Source organism: Monodelphis domestica, chromosome 7 (assembly GCF_027887165.1).
Source record: "Monodelphis domestica isolate mMonDom1 chromosome 7, mMonDom1.pri, whole genome shotgun sequence".
In the NCBI taxonomy this organism is placed as follows: Eukaryota; Metazoa; Chordata; class Mammalia; order Didelphimorphia; family Didelphidae; genus Monodelphis; species Monodelphis domestica.
Window position 1 is genome coordinate 45,964,554 of NC_077233.1, and position 20,683 is coordinate 45,985,236.

A 20,683-nucleotide genomic window follows, 5' to 3' on the forward strand; every position below is an offset into this window, starting at 1 on the left:
AATCCCCAGTCATAAGGCTGGAATTTTTCAATAGAAAACCATGATTTTCCTTAGAGTAGCTAAAATTCCTAATGGCAAAAGTATTTTTCCATGAGGATCCTGGACAAACAGCAAGAATAATAATAAAAAGGTTACATAACCCTTTTCAAACGAGGAGCTTGAAGCTTACAGAAGGCCTTTTGATTTAAGGTCTAAAGTCTGATCAGAGACTTAAATGCTGTGTGACTTTTGAAGTATCTGGCTCTGAAAAATTCAATTCCATTTATTTTGAACATGAAAGACCTCTACTTTTGACGCCTTTATCACTTTGCCTATGGAAGCCTTTTAAGAGTAATGTCTGTACAGTATTCACTCAACATAGCTCTGTCTTGGAGCTATCTTTTCTCATTTTGCTGGGATTTTCTTTAATGTACTTTCTGTTGGTTACATCTATCCAGCTAACATCACCTTCCTTAAATAGGATGGTCTTATGCAGATTAGTAAGTAGTTTTTCTCTTACTATTTCAGCTGATTATCTTTTTCTTAATGTTTTTGAACCATTAAAAAAGTTGGCTTTGGAATATTTACTGAATTAAAGGATAATTCCACCACGTAACCTTTATGAATTTTATGTTGCTTATCTCTAAAATGTGTATAACATACACCTACCTTTGTTTTTGTGTAGTTGTTTCCAACTCTTTATGACCCCATTTGGGGTTTTCTTGGCAAAGACACAAAGATACTAGAGTGGCTTGCCATTTCCTTCTCCAGCCGATTTTATGGATGAGGAAACTGTGGCAAACAGGATTAAACCTGGGATCGCAAAGCTAAGAACTATCTAAGGCTGAATTTGGACTTTCTTCTTGACTACAGACCTCACATTTTATCAGCTGCCCATCTAGCTGCCCCATACCCACCATACCTATCTCAAAGCACAATTGTCTAGATCTTAATAAGACAGTGTTTGTGAAGTAACTTTGAAAGTATGGAAAACATGTTCAGATGTAAGTGGCAGTTCTTTTTAGTTAGTAGGCTCGTGGTTTTCTGGATTTTTTTTATTATTTATCCTTTTAAAAATATTAAGTTTAAAACTAATATCAAAAATGAGTTATTTTTAACTAAACCAATTCACATGTATCTTTCTTTCCTCTTTCTTTTCTTCCCCCTCTATCTACCACCAACTTTATCCTATCAGCTGACTTTCTTCAGTCCACATGGTAGAGCCAGATTTTTGAAAATTAGGCTGTAATGACATTGATCCTCCTTGAGGTTACTCAGGAAATAAGGGGCTCTTCTAGGTACTGTTCATGTAGGGATATAGGATGTCTTCTCTCCTCATCCTCTCCGCAGTTTGGATATAAGTAGCAAGAATCAGAGAGGAGTTAAGGATATACTGAAATGAGCTTGAGTGATTGGGAGACTGGTGGTACCATCAGTAGTAATAGGAAGGCTATAAAGAGGGAAATGCTTTTGGGGAAAGATAATGAATTATGTTTTATACATTTGGACTAGAGATGGCAATATGGAGCCTAGGAGAGAAATTAAGACTGGACATACAGATGTGAGATTATTTGTATAAAGATAACAGTTGTATCCATAGGAACTGAGGAATTCAGGAAGTGAGATAATCTATAGGAAGGATTCTTAATGATGAATTTACTGTGGGTAGATTTTGAGGAGTCCGTGAACCTAAATAAGAAAAATAACATCTTTACCTCAAAATTACTGACTTTCTTTTGTAATTCTATGTAATTTATTTTTTGAATTTAAAAACATGCTTCTGAGAAGGCATGAGAAGGGAACTATCAAAGACCACATTGTTTGACATGGTCACATGTGGAAACTGGACTACAAAGCAACCCCTAGGAAGGATGGAAACATCCACTGAAACCCCCTTCCAATTGACTTTCCTTATGAACATCACCTTACTATTGGAATTGCTGTGATTATTATTCTTACTTAGTCCCAGGAAAAAATAGATGTGAACAACATGCTTGCAGTGTTAATAGAGATGTTTCACTCTGTCCCCCCAGAATATTACCAGTAGATCCCACTTACAAAATTAAACCTAAGGATTCTTATATACCCACTTAGATAGGAACTTCTTTTCTAGGCATAAAAACTTCTGGCAAATCTGTGCTCTGATTCTACCTTCTGACCCTGCACTTAGCAACAATGTTTTGTTGACTATCTCCTTAAGCTTTGCATCTGTTGTTATGTCTTATGGTAGCATGTATGTTGAGAATGAAATTGTGTCCTAGAAAAGCATGTACTCATTGAAGCTATAAAATAAATGCAAACCCCGTGCAATGGCAGACCAATGAGTGATGCCTAAGCGCAGGTCTGAGCACTCAGTCGTCTCTCATCTCTTATTCACCTGACTGCTCCATCTAGTCAGAAGGACCCTTGACTTTGGGAGACTGCAGGCTTGACTCTCAAAATGTATAGACTTTACCAGACTGCCAAAGTGGTGTTTATGTCACACAGAAAAAGTTAAGAATCCCTGTTAGAGAGGAAGAAGAGAAGATGGTCTTGACAAAGAAGTAGAGGCACCTACCATTAGAGTAGAGGGTGTGATCTAACCTGCCCATGGTTATGTAGCCAATATGAGACAGAGACAGAACTTGAACCCAGGGCTTCCTGATTCCAAGAACAGCTCTATTCCCACTCCACAATACATTTTGGGTTTTGTTGTCCTTTCAAACTCAGAAACCTATGATTCTGAGCACCTGGCAACTCTGTCTTTGCGTTTATCTCAGCAATTCTCAGTTAATACTGATATTCCTCTGGGTTATTTGTGACTCATATTGTTATAGCAAAGATATGATTACAGATGTGACATTGATCTATTTATTTATATAACTTTTCACGGGTTTTTTTAAATGAGATTTTAAAGAGAGAATGAAGTAAAGGAAGATAAAACAAGTGTTCATTCACTGTTTTGTTTTTCTGGACAAGGAAAAGGATGGAGCCAGATTATGTGATATTGTTTCCCAACCCCTTTCTCCTCCCACATCACTTCCTAACCTTGACCTTGGCCTCAGAAATAAAAACTTCCATGATGTGTACATAGGCCCATGGAAGATTTATTTGGCAGCTTTGTACAGAAAATAAATTTTTTTTAAATGCCATTTTCAGGACTTAGATGGAACAATTCCTCGGCTGCCTCCTATGCCTTATTGATCATCCTGTGAATCTGTACATTCATTCCTAGAGAGATGGAACAACATCTGGTTTAATTTTGTCCTGGAACCCCCTCGCCCCCATTTCCCCTTTTTTTCCTAGTGCTTTGCAAGTGGTAGGTTATGAATATGTATATTGGAAAGAATTCTAGACATGGAATTAGGAGACCTGAATTTGTATCCTGGTCTTGCCACTTAGTTGCTAAGTCAAGCATTACTTTTCTGAACCTCAAATGCCTCATTTGTAAAATGTGTCTAATAATTGTCCTTCTACCTACTCCAAAGAGTTGAAGTGGGCATAGAGCTTTGTAATTCTTAAAACATAATGTATCATAAACAGATTGTGATGTAATATTATCGTGTTTTAAGAAATTATGAGCAGATTGATTTTTTAAACCTTGGAAAGAAGTGCATGAAATAATGAAGAATGAGATGAGTAAAACCAAGAGAACACTAGATACAGTCACAGATATAGTATTTGAAGATTGACTTGTGCATGTCACCTTCAGAGAATGAACTGAAAATTAGAAATAAGAAAGACATAATTTATATACCCATGTGTGTTTGCCAATTGTTGCCATCTGTCATGTTGGAGAGGTGAGAAAAGGATGAGATATCTGGAAATAAATTCTATTAAAAAAAAACAAAAAAAAATGGCTCACAACTTTTTCCAGGGGGAGATCAGTAACCAAATGATGCAAGAAAAGAGCATAGATTATTTCTGATTAATCCTCTAAATCTTGTTTCTGTAGCTATTTGCATGTTGGCTCCCTCATTAAACTGTGAGTTCCTTGAGAACAAGGACTGTTTATTTTTCCTCTTTGTATCCCCAACACTAATCACAGTAGGTACTTTATAAATAATTATTGATGACTTGAATCACTGATAAGTCTGATATCCAAAACATATAGAAAATTGACATAAATATACAACACCGAGAAATATATCTCTAGTATATCAGTAGTCAAAGATATAAACAATAGATTACAAAAGAAGAATTCCAAACTATACTTGATTATTTGAAAACTAGATCAAGATCATTAACAGTAAGAGAAATGCAAATTTAAATAACTCTGAAGTTACTTTTCATTCTCTACAAATTGGCAAAGATGACAAAAACCCAGAAACAGTTAGTTATTTGGGAAGTTCTAGGGAGGCAGAAACTAATATGCTATTGGAATGTGAATCAGAATTATGCAAGATAAGTGACTAAAAAACCATCCACACTCTGTGACCCTTTGTTTCCACTACTGGACATATATCCTTTGGAAATAAAAGGTAGAAACAAAGGTCTACTACATGAAATTATGAAGAGCAAAACAAGCAGAACCACAAGAATATTATATAGAGTAACAGAAATATTGTTTGAAGATTGATTTGTGTATGTCATCTATAATGCAGGAAGAGAGGGAGGGAGTTACCTAGAGACTTTACTATAGCAAACAAATTTTAAAATTAAAAAAAGAAAAGAATAAAGGTCTGGCCTAATGGCCCTAATGCTAGTGCCTTCTTCCCTTACTTTGTAGGTATTTTCTTCCTTGATAGAATGTAAGGTCCTTGAAAGCAGGAATTGTTTAATTTTTTGTCTTTGTATCCCCAGTGTCAAGCACAGTAACTGGGACATAGTAGGTGCTTTAAAAAGCTTGTCAATATTCCTTGTCTGCATTAAGCCTTACAGTGAAATTATACATAAAGTCAATATAATTGTCACTGAAAGTAGGTGATTTTTATTTGAAGCACAAACCTCTAAACAAAACACCTTCTGGACAACTTCCCTCTGGTTTGGTATGTTTGGCTTGTCTAAGTATTGTGAGAGTCTTTGGGGAGGGTTAAAAAAATTTACAATGAAAAATATCTAATACATCACTGTAATAAAAACTCACTTCCTTAGAAAAGTGAATTAAGAAAAATTAACTCAATAAAAATTTTCATTTTAAAAATTTAAATTAAATTTTTTTTTTCAGTATTTAAAGACTCATATTAACTCCAGTAAATGTCATATAGAAAATCAGGCTGGCCAGATGGCAAGTGTATTCTCCTGCTGACTTTCTTGGTCATCTCCTGTTGACCTCTCCACCTCATGTCAATGACTCTTTTATATTTGGACCATGAGTCTGCTATGCAGCAGCTGTGTTGTGTTTGATGTAATACTTGAAATGCAGGAGGGAGTGAAGGTTCAGAGGGAGGAATACAGGATCCTTTTATTTTGCTTTTATTTCCTTCCTAGGCTCATTCAGTAGTGTGACTGGCTTTGTATTTTTGACTCCTCCTTTTTCCATCCCTTTGCGCTGAGTACCATATAGATGGAAGAGTTTGATCAGGTAGCTTGGAGTATAGATAGGTCAGGTGTTGTTGCCAAAGAGAGACTGAGGAATGATCCTTTCTTTTCCCATTCCCTGTTTCACAAATATACTTCAAGTTCTCATCTGGTAGATATCCTAACACACTGGATGCTCAGCAAATGCTGATAACTTGGCATTTCCACTCATCTTGTTCCATCCAAGTTCTGAAGAGCAGCTTGGAACACGTGCAACTCTACTCTGCCTGCCCTGCTATTTTGTCTGGTTCCCCGCCCATACTTCCATTAACACTTAACAAAACCCCTCTATTCAGTTAATAGCATTTATGCTATTCAAATGTGGTATATGCTGGAGTTTAAGAAGGTACCCAAGTCAGTTTTTGTGGAAAGCTTAGTTTATTTTCTTACTCCAAACTTGTCACACAAGTTCTTCTTTGTGGCAGCTGTTGAAGAAGATGATTAAGTTACAAATTCCATTTTTAAAAAACTATTGGATGTCTGCATAGCATATGCAACCTTTTCAAACTTTAATTTTGTGCTTCACTGACCCCCAAGTGATATGGGACAGTAAAGGGCTGCCATTTTGTGGGATTTCTGAAGGTTAGGTTGAGTACTTGTCCCTTGATTGCATTTTTTGCCTTAATGTCAGTTGCTAAGCAACTGAAGACAAGGCAAATCAGTAAAGCTAATTTGGTTCCGTTACAAATAAGTTAGCATCTCATATATTTACTACATAGACTCTGGGTTGCAATAGCTTAAGCTACTCCAATACTCGGTTTAGCTTCAAGGAATATTCTCCAGGTGCAGATGGGGCCTGTGTTTTTAATCTGCATTCACCTCTGCTGACTATAAAGTTACTGCTAGTTGTAAGCCAGTATTTCATTTCATCTTATTTAATTGTTACATAAAGACTGCCATTGTGTATGTAAGGTCTAATGTGAAAATTTTAATCACGTTTCATTGGATGACTTTTGTAGTTCGCCAGTACAGATGGCTGATTCCTCCAGCCCTCACCCCCACCCCAAAGCTAAATTACCAATTGACAAATGTTTACCTAGCACTTGTGAGCAAATTGTGTAAGCAATTTCTCATATCAGGAATTGTTGTTTTTTAAACCCTCCCCTTCTGTCTTGAAATCAATGTTGTGTATTAGTTTCAAAGCAGAAGAGCAGTAAGGGTTAGGCAATGGAGCCTACGAGACTTGACCAGGGTCACACAGCTAAGCAGTGTCTATGGTCAGATATGTTTCTAGTCCTGACTTTCTATTCACTGAACCACCTAGCTGCCTCCATATCGGGAACATTTAATGTTTCTGTGTGTTGCCCTTTGGCAGTGTGGTTGAAGCCCCCGGGCAGAATCATGTTTTAAAATATATAAAATAGTGAGGATAACCAGTGGTTAGTGAAAATAGAGATGCGTTTTTTGGACTTCTTGAGAGTGGTCGATGAATCCTAAGTTAATAATGTGTGTCTTTTTCACTTGGTACGGTTTCAGGTTTTAGCAGGTAAGACATAGTCTTTCTGAATTTTCAACTTCCCTCTCTTCATTTTACAGATAAAGAAACTGAGGCCCAGAGAGGATATAACTTGTCCTAAGTTACCTGGCTAATAGGATAAAAGCCTTCTGGCTTTGCTCATTACTTTTACCTCTAGACTTCAGCTGCCTTAGCTGCTAATGGACATGAAGATTCTTACTTTATTTCCTGCTCTTTCATGGTTTGGGGGAGGATCAAAGAAGAAAATTCAGGAGACATATTTTGAAAACCATAGGTTGCCATTCAAATGTAAGATCTCTTTTTTTTGGCCCCTCCATGAATACTTGATGGTCTAGAAAAGGATTAATAGTCATGTCTTATGTTTTCCCAAGTAGATAAAAATATTTATATTTCCACTTGAGTAGCGATAAAAGAAAGTACACTGACAAATGCAATACCACCTTAGAGATGGAAGGAATCATGGGATCATTCAGTTAGAGCTTGGAAGAGACCATCTGGTTCTACCTTTTAATTTTACAGATGAGAAATTTGACTCAAAGAGAAATGACTTAGTTGTTGGAGCAAGGTACCATTTATGTTTCTTGGCATCTTTTAGACTCACTGTTTCCTTCTTAAAGGAAGAATTGGTTTTCTGTTTTTGTTTTTTTTTTATTTGTGCTTTTGCTTAGAGTTAGCCAAAAGATCTGATCTGGTTGAAGGATCACTGTCATCAAACTGCAAGGAACCTTAGAGGCCATTTAGTTCATTTTGCAGAGTGGGGAGCTGAGTCCTTCCTAGGGGAGTGAAATGTTTTGTCTGGGTTCATCAAAATAATAATTTGAATTCAGGTCGTCAGCCTCTAAATTCAGTACTCATTCCACTATGCCATACTGTAAAGGGCCTGAAGCAGTATGATCTCAATAAAGGGACCATGGACTATCCATTCTAATTGTGGCTCTGCTACTTACTAAGCGTGAGACCTAGATATGCAACTGGACCTTTCTGGAGCCCATTTATTTATCCTGAAAATGATATAGTTAAACTTAAATGTTTTGTTCTATTTCTTCTTCTCCCTCTAAGATTCCAGGGTTCTGGTCCATTTTTATTAAATTTTATTTTATTTATTTTATTTTATTTATTTTATTAAATAAATGATAATAATTAAATTAATTAAATTATTTTAAAGATATAATTAACATATAATATAATTAATTAATCATATAAATAATACATAAATAATTCATTAATGAATAAATAAATAAATGACTGTTATTAAATAGTATCATTTGTAGGATGGTTTCATTTTTTTTTGTGTGTGTATTCTATTGTTTCCTTTTTTTATCCTTCTTGACATTTCTGGAGATGGTCTTGATGTCTACTCTATGCATTTATCTTGTTTGGTTAGAGTAGTGGTTGGGTTTTGGGACTTCTTTGGGGACCATGGCCCTCAAGATGGAATTTGATTAGCCAAAAAGGGGATAAGAGGATGGACTTGCATCCCACTCTTTCCATGGCAGTTAGTCATGGGTGCCATCTCTAACACAGCTACATCTGTATCTATCCTTATTCTCTAATAGTTCCTCAGAGTGTTCCCTCCATTTTCTTACTCACACTCCCAACCCATTCCCCTTCCCTTTATGTAATAGGCATCCTAACCTCAGGGTATTTATAACCTAACCACTTCCTAAGCACTACTGGCACCCTCTGTGGCAGGTACCATTAGAAACATCTTTCCTTCATCCAACTCCAGCATATGCAGTTGACCAATCCATCCATCCATCAATAAAAATTGTTTAAACACCAACAATGTTCCAACCACTGTACCCTGGGGCTACAAAAAGGGGCAACAGACAGTCCCTCCCCTCAAAGAACTCAACCTAACTGGGGAGACAACTTCTAAAAAATAGGTGCAAAAAACCTTTATACAGGATAAATAGGAAATAAATAACAGAGGGAAGGTGCTAGAGTTGAGGGGATGGTGAAGCCTTTCTATTGAAGATGAGAGAATTTAGTTGGCACTTATAGGAAGCTAGAGAAGTCAGTAGACAGAGTTGAAGAGGTGGGGAGAGTGTTCCAGTCATGGGGGACATCTAGAGAAAATACCTGGGAGAGAGAGAGATAGAATATCTTGTTCTTAGAATAGCTGGGATGCCAGAATTAATGCATCTAAGAATATGTGGTGGGGAATAAGGTATAAGAAGATTGAAAAGGTAATAGAGGACAAGGTATGAAGGGTTTTGAATGCCAATAGAGGATTTTGTATTTGACCCCTGAGGTGATAGGGAGCCACTGGAGTTTATTGAGTAGGAGGTGACATGCACATTAGGAAAATCATTTTAATGGCTGAATGAATGATGAACTGGAGTGGGGAGAGACTTGAGGCAGGTAAACCCACCAGTAGGCTATTAAGATAGTTTGGGCATGAGGCAGTGAGAAGAGGATAAGAAATATTGTAAAGGTGAAAGAGTCAAGAGTTTGAGGATGACACTGAGGTTGCAAGCCTCTGGGAGTAGAAGGTGTTGTCTTTGATAATAATGGAGAAGTTAGGGGGTGTCGAGGACTTAAGTGGGAAAGATAAGTTCTGTTTCAGACATATTGTGTTTTAAGATGTCGACAGGATATGCAGTTGGAGATGTCTGAAAGACAGTTGGAGATTTGAGATTGGAGGTTAGCAATAAATTTAGAGCAGCATAGGTAGATTTGAGAATCCTCAGCACAGAGATGGTAATTAAATCCATGGGAGATGATGAGATCATCAAGTGATGTAGGAAAAAGAGAAGAGAAGAGTATCTAGGACAGAATGCTGAGAGACACCTACAGCTCCCTATAGGAGTAAAAGCAGTAAATGATGGGGTTGATACAAGGCTGAGACTTGGTTGGGTATAATGGGTGAACCAATAAAGGGGAAAGGGATTTAGGAGAGGAGGACAGTGTAAAGTTAAAGTGGTTCACCAAAAGGTTTTTATGGGGAAAAAGAAAGTGGCACGTGCAAGGGAGATGGTCTGGGAGAGAATTAAAGGGTCAAGAGATTAGAGGTCACAGTGTGGGCAAATATGAGGGTTTTATTAGAGAAGGCAGAAGGAGAGGTAGAAAAGATTATTATCATTTAAGGGGATTTCAGAGTTCCGAAATGTGGAAGTGATACATTTGTGGGTGATGGCAAGATCAAGGTTATGACCATCTTTGTGTGTATCTGAGGTGGGGTTGAGGAGTAGGCCATGGGAAGTGAATAGATTGAGGAACTGAATAGAATGTTTGAGACAGAGTCGATATGTATATTCAAGTCCCCTAAAATAAAGTCAGGAATTAAGGGAGAAAGAAAAATTGAGCTGTGTACTGAATTCATTGAGGAAGGAAGGGGAGTTCCTACAGAATCTAGAGGTCTGTAGACAATAGCTACCACAATTTTGATTGGGTAGTAGATCTGAAGAGCTTGAACCTCAAAGGAAGACTTCCTAGTTCCTCAGGCTTATACTCTCAATGTCATACAGAGTAATGGAGATCATCTCATGCTTAAAGTGGGGAAGGTTGTGTGTCTTCAAGGTAGTAAATAATGAGTTAGAACCCCTGTTGCTCCTTTTCTTTTTGGCTAGATCAAAGTGAATTGCACAGGTTGGACAGATATTGTGCTTTGTAGTATGCATCATAAATTTTATTACTTTTTCTTTCTCCTTAAACCCAGCTCCCCTTCAGAATAGATGTGTCCTTTAACCCCCCCCCCCTCTCTCTCTCTCTCTCTCTCTCTCTCTCTCTCCTCATCATATATCCACATACCAGTTGCCAAATTTTGTCATTCCTACTTGTACAAGTTTGTCTTGTACTCATTCCCCTTTCTTTTCTCCCACGACCTACACTCTACTTCAGGCCTTAGTATCTTTTTCTCCCTTGGACTATTGCAGCAAACTTCTAATTGTCTTTTTTCTGCCTGGTCATGATAGGTCAAACCACATTACTCTCCCATTCAAAAAACTTTAGTGTTTGTCTATTAACTCTAGAATCAAATATGATTTATTTTTTCTCATCATTTAAAATGTGTTTTTGTTAAAGTTGTATTTATATAGTCATTCATATGTATAATTTATAAAAAAGCAAATTAATTTTTAACTGACAAAGATGTGTGATAAAAAGATTGGAGACAGCTGAGTTAGAGGATGGTACAGATGAGAAGAGTTCATTTCTGCCCCCCTAGACAAGGTAGCTTAAAAAAAAGAAATGGATCTGTTTTGATAGTCTTTGTTTTTACATCACCTAGATTTTCTAACCAAAGCCTTGACTTTTCCTCCTCTGGCATCATTCTCTCTCATTGATATGTACTATTGGGAAGGGGAAAATGAGGCCAAAAGGGCTGAAAAGATGAGTGTAAATTCTTTATTTCTGTTGGAAAAAGAAAGGTGTCTTTTTGGCTTCAGCATCAGGGTATTGCTGAGGAAGATGGTGATGTTACTGATGGGTATCACTAACTGAGAGTGTGTCATCCCCATGTACAAGGGACAGCTCCTTTTCTGTTTATAAGAGGAAGAGTCAGACTGGGATTCCAGTTGTCTTGCTTCACTTTGCTTCAGTACAGTTCATGGACTGCCATTTATCTGCAGGGCTGGTTAAAATGTCTAAATGATCATATTCTTAATAGTGGCCTTTTTTGATGATTTCAATTTCACTTTTGTTTTTGTTTTATTTTATATTTTTCCAGATTACATGTAGATACAATTTTAATCATTGTTTTCTGACATTTTGTGATCCATGTTTTCTTCTTCCCTTCTTCCCTTCTCTCTTCCCCTCTCCTCTCCTCAAGATGTGAGGTAATAGAAGTTGTGCATGTGCTGCAATACATATTTTCATATGAAAGAAGATGAATATTGCTTATAGTAGAGGAAAAAATCATGAAGGAAATAAAGAATGGTGTGCTTCAGTCTGCATTCAGACTCCATCAGTTCCTTCTATGGTGGTGGGGAGCCTTTTCAGCTTATTTTTATAATTACTTGTGTCCAGATAGGAATCTTTAGACAGTGTAGTGTTGATGGAATTAAAAAACACACTTTAAATTCTTAAAACTATTGAATGTTGGAATTTTGTAAATTGCATACTACCAAAGCTCACTCATTTCAACTCTTAATGGGAAAGCCAATCATAATTTTAAATAATTATGATTGGCTTTCCCATTAAGAATTTTAAATAATTCTAAATATTAAAATATTCTACCTGTCTGTGAAGTATCATTACATAGCAGGAAGGATACTGGATGTGGAATCACAATCATTTTTATCTGAGATCTGCTCTCTTATGTGACTGTGAGCTGCACAGGAGGTCAGTGGACCTCTTGGAACTCTAGACATCTCTCTAAGACTACAAATTAGAGTTGGGTTGCATTCCAGGGAAGGAAAGTTCTTACACTGATAAAATCAAAGGTCATGGTCCTGATTTATGAAATATAATACTTGATTTTATTATTTTTAAAGAAATGCAAGAATTATCTCTAAGATCACAATATTCTGTTGTTGAACTCTAGGAGACCTACTTAACGAATGATCCAAAAGAATTTATGATCCATAATCACTTGATATGCCCCATTTATTTGATTTGATGGGTAGCTAGGTGGTGCATTTGAACCTGGACTCAGACACTTATTAGCTGTGTGACCTTGGACAAATCACTTAACCCTGTTTGCCTCAGTTTTCTCATGTAAATGTAAATTCCAGTAAAATGAACTGGAATAGGAAATGACAAACCACTCTAGTATCGAACAGTGTCACAAAGAATCAAATTTCATTAAAAGGGCTGAACAGCAACATTTGACTAGAGACAGATAGGTGGCATGGGGTGTGATACTAAAAGCTGACATTTATATATATATATATATATATATATATATATATATATAATATTTTGAAATTTGCCACATGCTTTGCAGATATCTCATTTGATCTTCCCATAACCTTATGAGGTAGGTACTATTATTACCCCTCTTTTACAGATGAGGAAACTAAGTAAGACTGAGGCAAAGTCACTTGTCCAAAATCACCTAGTAAATAAGTGGATGCACCTTAAATTTAGCTTGGATCTTCCTGATTCCAGGTCAACTCTTACTTTGCCTCCTGACTGTCCAAGATAGAATATTAGACACCCAGGCACAAAGACATGTATTTAAATCTTCTCTTAGATCAGTTTAGTTGTTTCAACCTCAGTTTCCTTATATGCAAAATGGGGATGACAACATATATCTCATAGTGTTGATGTGAGGATCAAGTAAGTTAACATATTTAAAGTACTTTTCAAACCTGATAGCATCATATAAATACTATCTATTACTACTATTGTTATTATTATTATCCTATAATGTGTGAAAGTTGTGTACTTTTACCTTCCCCATACAGTAATATTTACAACGGTGATTTCCTTAGACTTCTTTTTTTTTTTTAAATAACATGAAGTGACCCCCTGTCTAAAGATCTCGTATCCTAAGTGAGTAGATTCCAAAATAATTGAGCTTTACCTTCTTTGGATGAATAACCAAAGGAAACCCTCTTTTTCAAGATGGAAGGTTCTTTGAGACTTGATGAAAGAGGTCCTCAACTGGTTTCATTTATTCACCAAAGTCAACTGCTCCTCAAATTGTGATTTGTTTGTGAATATTCAAGTACACATATATGTCTATTTCATAAAGTGAGGATGTGGTAAAAATTTAGAGGAAGTAGATAAGAAGTTTTTGCATGCGGTCTTTTCTCCAACTTCTCAAAATATTTTCTTCCCCTGTTCTCATTTTCCTTCTAGATTGCCTCTTTAAGCTATGTCCTATGAATCGATACTCTGCCCAGAAGCAGTTTTGGAAAGCTGCAAAGCCTGGCGCAAACAGCACGACGGATGCAGTACTACTTAACAAATTGCACGTATGTATCGAAGTTGGCCCAGCCATATTTTGTGATGCTCTCCCATTTCTACATCTGGTCTTATTTTGCATTTGATTGGTATTTGGTGGTGGCAGGGTCAAATCTCTGCCCAAACCCTGCCTTGGTGCACTCTATTATTTACATTGTTTAATCAAGTGGTGAAGGCTTTTTTTTATCCTTACCCCCAAAAGGAAGATGGTTGACAGGTTTCACAAGAGCTAGTGCCTTCCTCCACAATTTCTGTGAAATTTTCCTTTCTAATGCATCTTGGGGCTTCAGACTTTGAGGGCACATTAATTGTATTGATTTTTCACTGGATTGAGAATCGGGAGACCTTCAGCTTCTGGTCCTGATTTGCTGTGTGACCCTGGGCAAGTTGCTTATCCAATCTGAACCACAGTTTATCCATCTGTAAAATTGTGATGGTAATATTTGCCCCCTCCCACCTCCCAGGAATTCTCTTCTGAAGAAAGACACCGCTATAAAACCAAGGTATTATAATATTATTGCCATTTGGGGCTCGGTGGTGATGTTCAGTATTATTGAATAGGCTCAGTTCTTTTGTGAAAGAGGTGATCCATCCAGATCAAGAATGCAGTCTCTGCAAGGGTTAGTTATCCTTGCCCTGTTTTTGTTCACAGGCTGAACTCTTAACCCTGGCCAGTCATCTCACTGATGTGTACTGTGGGTTCTAAATGGGGTAAGGGAAGAGATCAGCACAAATCCATCACCACAAATATAAACAGTTCAAAGCAGATGTCCAATTAGTTGGGTCAGAAGCTAGAATATAAACATTGTATTCAGCAGACCCAAATTTGTTCGGTCATCTTCTTGTACAATGAAGATGTATTTAGTCTTGTGAGCACTTCTCAATCCCCAAATGTTTCCTCTCCCTGCTAGACCACTTCTATAGCTCACTAATGGCAGAATGCCATCTTTTAATCTGATTTTTTAAAAAAGTAAAATGAAATATTTTCATAACCCATATTAATTTTATTCAGAGGAAAAGTACCCATTTTTGCCTTTCCCTCTAAGATAGGACCAGAGATGTTAACTTTTAGTCTCCCTGACTGTACAAAGAAGCAATTGAAATATATGGATGACTTTCAAATATTCACTAGGCTAATTAAAAGATGAGTTAGTCTTGTGACTTTTCTGGACTGTGGCTCTTTTCATTTGGATGTCTTTCTTTTAAGCTCTGAATGTGTAGCCCCCATAATAAAGTTTGGATTATTTCAAATTAACACCATATATGGGATGAGATATCTAGACCATCTGACTTCCTTTGCTTGCTCTCAAGAATCCACAGTGATTTAAAAAGGCTGACATCTAGTGGTCTTTAGTGTTTACAGATTCACTGAAATTCGAGAGTTGGAAGAGACCCCAGTAGCCATCTAGTCCAACCTATACCCGAAAGGAATCTCTACTGTAACATACCTGACAAGTTTAGTCTAGGCGTTTTTCCATGGACTAAACCATTCTCATATATCTTCTGGTCATGCTTCCTTTATTCTTCCTCCCTTTCCCCCATGGCATTCATTTTAAAGGTCTTGCCTGTTTCCTGGCACTGATTTACCTGTTCCCTTGAAACAGACTCCCACATTGTTTGATTCTCAGAAATGACTGATTGTCAATATGAGCCTTGAGCTTTCACAGGATAAGAGGAGCTGAGATGGTGACAACCCTGTTGTTGACTGTTGAGACTCTATCCTGCATTACTCGTTTCCAGAAGCCTACTATGAGATCCTATAATGTATTTTAAATTTGTTGACCTTAAAATGAGGGATTGGGGGAGAACACTTGCCTACTATCCCAATGACCTTTTTTGCAGTCATATAATCAGGTTTTTCCAATGTTAGCAGCAGAGTAAATAGCAGCCCAGGCATTGGTAAAAAAAGTTCATTTTGATTTTCTCTAAAGAACTTCGTACTATTACTGAATTAATACGCATAGCCATTACTATTGAACTCTAATTACTTTTCAACTGATTATTATACAAGGAGAAGAGGAGCAGGTGGTGTGCCCTCAGTTTAAGGATAAAGTTGTAACATATATTGGATAGAAAGGAAACTGGAAAATATATCTAGAGACAGTAGATCATTGGCAAACTCAGTGTTTGCTTTAGCAACTTAGCAAATAGACGCCTCAACTTTATTAGAAATAGTTTTGGTGATCCATTAGCAAATTTGAGTCCATTCATTATCAAATCATTTTCCAGCATCCCCACTTGCCTATCATGTTTTCTACATACAACCTCACTTGTTTACCCTAAAACAACATGATTATTGCTGATATCTAGAGGCCAATACATGTCGGGGGTGACTTTCTCAGTACTGCCTGATGAAGTTAAAGGGAAATGTTTGCTATCTGCACATTTTGAGAAGAATACTTATCAGGTGGATTTTCCTTTTTGTTCCTCATGGATATTATATAAAAGAAAAAGGAACTGCCTATGAAATAATAATAATAAATTTAACCTCTGGATTTAATGCTCCATTCTAGAAAGGCAGGTAGATTCATTCATGAGCCTTATTGTACATTTTACCTCTCTAATAAAGCTATTGAGTTGAGTAATTTTGAGCTATCACTCCTTTTTGCTGTTTTTAAATTTGATGATGACTATGGAATTTCCAGACACATTTTTGGTATTTATTCCTAAGTCATTGCTATTCAATTAAAATCTTCAGTGATGAATGCATTGCTTCCATGTTTGTGTTTGGTCTGTTGGCCCCTGTTTCTTGTCAGCTTGAAGCACAATTCAAGCTTCCATAGAGAGGGATGTGTTAACATATCAGAGCTGTAATTTCATCTCTCTGGATACTCCCGTCACTGAAACAGATGCCAACCCCTTTCTGATTTCATCTTTGAGAGTTACTGTCACCCAGTGTTGTCATTAGTCAACCTAGGGATGATGGTGAATAGAGAGACCACAGGGTTCAGAATCAGAAGGCATGGGTTCAAATATCAGCTCTGCCACTTATTACCCATGAGCCTTTGGGTGAGAACTTAAGTCCTCTAGAACCTTACTTTCCTTGCCTGTAAAATGAGGTACTTCCACAAATCGTGTTCATGGATACTTCCAACAGTAAAACTTTGCTGCCGTACTTTGTAATCCATGACCCTTCTCCACACTTAGCTAGACTGCCCCTTAGACAACAGACATACTTCACTCATAAGTTACTCAAGTCTTGCCAACTTGGCAGAACATGCTGAAGCAAGAGCTCTCTTGAGATAGCCGTCAAGAAGCCAAGGTCACCACTGCATCACAATGAGGCTTTGGACTGAAACATTAGTGGATGTGAAAGAGGAATATATAATTTTAATATAAGCTCCTTTAGAAACCAGAATTATTAAAAACATCTTTATATGTTCTAGGGCCTGCCACAATGCACTGCTTAGAGTAAAAGTTTACTAAATGCTTATGGATAGATCATTTAAGCAAGTGGCCATGTTTTTTATCATAATGGTTTTATAAGTGGAAAAAAAAAGGATATTTCAGGGTAGTAAAGATGATTTTAGTTTTATTTAACTCCATTGCTTTTTCTTCTCAAGATATAATTTCCTTTTTAAATATGTTTGGTGACATCTTTCCAAAAGATTTGCTGAAAAAAGCCATTTTTGAAAAAAAAAATAAACATTAACAGGAAGATCCTAGATGTTGAATGTAAACATTTTTCTCTAAATAACAAATGGAGAAGAAAGCTATCATTAAGGGTCAACCAACATCTTCATTAGTTGTGCTGTGCCTGGATATGTGTGTGTGTGTGTGTGTGTGTGTGTGTGTGTGTGAGAGTCCAATCTCTACAGAGATTTATATTTTAATCCAGTGAAAAAATTTCTCAGCTCAGAATCATCAGATTGTAGAGCCAAGCTACTATAAATAGAGAAACCTGTGAATGAAATTTTATCTTAAAGATCTGTTAGAGTGAGAATAAATTCTTTATTATTTGCATCAGTGAAGGGACAATCTCACATAGTTCTTATACACTGACTGGCAGTTTATTTTGGAACTCAACATCTCAGTTTAACTTTCCCCATCAGATTTAAGCTTTTAAGTCTTGACTTAGAGGAGGCATGTATGTGGGTGGAGGAGGGAACTCCTTACACAGTGTGTTTCCATGCGTACTCAAAGATCTTCCGCTCTTAAATAATTCCCCAACTGGTTTTCTACGGTGTCTGAAATTGCTGTAATTACAAGCCCTTTGGATTTGGTGTCCTCTGCATGTAAGAAGGCACAGTTAAAATGCTGCTGTGTTACCTGGTAGAAATAACAACCAATGAATATCCAATAACTCTTTGGTTTACTTTGATAAATAAATGGATCTATTCTCTCCTCTATGTAGCTATTCCCTTCATTAGGTTAAATTAATCAATTAGTCAATAAACATTTATTAAATGCCTTCTATGTGCCAGACACTGTGTTGGGGGATATAAAAAGAGGCAAAAGACAGTCCTTGACTTCAAGGAGCTAACAGTTGAATGGGGAAACAACATGCAAATACACACACAAATATGTATGTTTATACTCATACAGACATATATAAATAAGCTATATATGATAAATAGGAACAATAAGTTATTATTTATTAAAAACAAATGACTAGTTATTTAAAATATTTTTTAAAAAATAAATAGGAAAAATTAACAGAGGGAAGGCTATAGAATTAAAAGGGTTTGGGAAAGACTTCCTGTAAAAGATGGGATTTTAATCAAAGCTTAAATAAAGCCAAATTTCAGCCCATTCATGCTTTCTCATTTTAGGTGAATCTTACTTGTGCCTGTAAGCCTCCCAATGTGCTGAAGACTTTTCCCTTTTGACATTTCATGAGTATCTGCTTTTCATGTATTATCCATCATAGCCCAGGTTTTGTTATTCATCAGCCTTTGAGATGAGTCCTAAGGGTGACCAGACAGAGGTACTTGACTAGAGAGAGTTTGGAGTTGAATTAGATTTGAAGGGAAAAGAGCGATCATAGTTTTTGAATTGAATGGAATCCTACAGATCATCCAGTCATAAAATCATCCATCTGAGAGCTGGAAAGCTACCTGAATTGATTTCTCTCACTTTACAGATAAGGAAATCTGTGAAGCAGTTGAGATAATTGACAAACATCAAAATTCTCAAAAAATATTAGCTCTTACCATTACATTAAGTGACTTGCCTAGGGTTGTGCATGTAGTAATCCTCAGAAGTGGGATTTGAACTCATTTCTTCTGACTTCAGAGAGAGTGAGTCATCTTGAACAGGAAACTTGGGCCCACAGAAATTGTGCCTTATCTGAGTTCACACACGTTATGGTGGCAGAAGGAAGAAAAGGAGGAGGAAGAGGAGATGTAACTGGCATTTGTTTAGCTCTTTAAGGTTTTTGAAGCCCTTCCCATACATTACTATTAGAACAACCCTTTGAGGTAAGTAATACAGCCGTCATCATCCATTGCATAGATGTGGAAACTTTAGGTTAAGAGAGGCAAGATGATTTGCACAGCTTATAAACCTCTGAGGTAGGTGAACACAGATCTTCCTGACTTTAGATCCAGGAATTTTTCTATTGTATTTTTCTGCCTCCTACTTTAAAATTTTGCCAAACCTAACCCTGATACTTTAAAGAGGCCAGTTTGAATTTTCCTTTTTTCCCCCTATTTTTAGTATGAAATTTTCTTTAACTAGTATCAGGAGGATCCTGGAATTTGTGGTCTAAGGGGAGCCATTTGGGCATCAAAATGTTGTAGACTTTAGACCACTTGTACATAATTAAGAATGGCTTGTCATTGGCAGCACAGTAAAAGATAATGTTGTAAATGGATTGAATTCATAGGAAATGGCTAATTGAGTATAGCACTTTATAGTGAGAGAGTACTTTATAAACATTATTTTGTCTGGCCAGCATCATTGCTCTTGGCCAGAGCAGTGAGAAATCATGTACAGGAAGCTGAGTAAGGCCAATGTCTGGCCACTTAGGAGAACATTGATGTAAGAGAATACTGGGAGTTTGGGGAAATCTAGCGAGGGAAGCCCTGGTATACTTACTGACTAGATTGGATACTAAGTTTCTCCCCATGTGTTACTTTTTGGTCCATACCTACCCACGCCTAGGAGAAGGGCATTAAATTCACATTTTCCTAAATAGCGCTGAGTACAAAGACCTTTCAGGGTGGCTGTGATAGAAGAAAAGTAATGTAGTGGAAAGAGAGGTTAATTTGGAGCCAGGAGAGACCCGAGTTCCAGTTCTGCCTCTGACACTTAATGGCAGTTCATTAATAACTGTGTAAATGAATGAATATTAGGCATATAAAATAATGAGAAGGGCTATTCAGGACAAGAGCCTTTCAAACAATTCCAGAAACCTCCCTATGTCTTTTTTAGCCTGCCCAACATTCACTGGTCTCTTCATGTTTACTAAGACTTTCTTGTATCACACACCCTTTGAATACATTCAGGGAAAGCTGATAATCTATTCTTGCATTCACATAGATTTCAGTCACACCTCCACCCTTTTGGGGGGTGAAGGTGGGAATGGGGAATGGGGAATGGGTTGAGAGGGCAGAAATGTGGGGGCTGAAAGATGGAAGAGAACAGTGGAAAGCCAAAGAGAAGCATAGTTCGTCAAGTTCTTTGCCTGATTTCACTCAATTCCTGACTGTTCTCATGTACCCATGAATTTTATTTGATTGCTGCAAATTCTGAAGGGATCCTCAAACCATTTGGCAGAAGAAAGCTGCCCCTTCACTGGCAATCCTTTCTTTTTTTTTCCTTTCTTTTCAGCATGCAGCAGATTTGGAGAAAAAGCAAAATGAGACAGAAAACAGGAAGCTCTTGGGAACCGTCATCCAGTATGGCAATGTCATTCAGGTAGGTGGTGATGGC

General features: G+C 37.0%; 1 protein-coding gene across 11 annotated transcripts in view; it reads left to right on the forward strand.

Annotated features, from left to right (window-relative positions):
* Positions 1-20,683, forward strand: part of ITPR1 (inositol 1,4,5-trisphosphate receptor type 1) — a 410,117-nt gene that overhangs the window by 144,314 nt on the left and 245,120 nt on the right. For all 11 annotated transcript variants that reach the window (XM_056804557.1, XM_056804556.1, XM_056804560.1 and 8 more), the window contains 2 exons: positions 13,703-13,818; positions 20,582-20,668. In XM_056804557.1, coding sequence (XP_056660535.1) covers positions 13,703-13,818; positions 20,582-20,668 — 203 coding nt within the window. The remainder of the gene's footprint in view (positions 1-13,702; positions 13,819-20,581; positions 20,669-20,683) is intronic.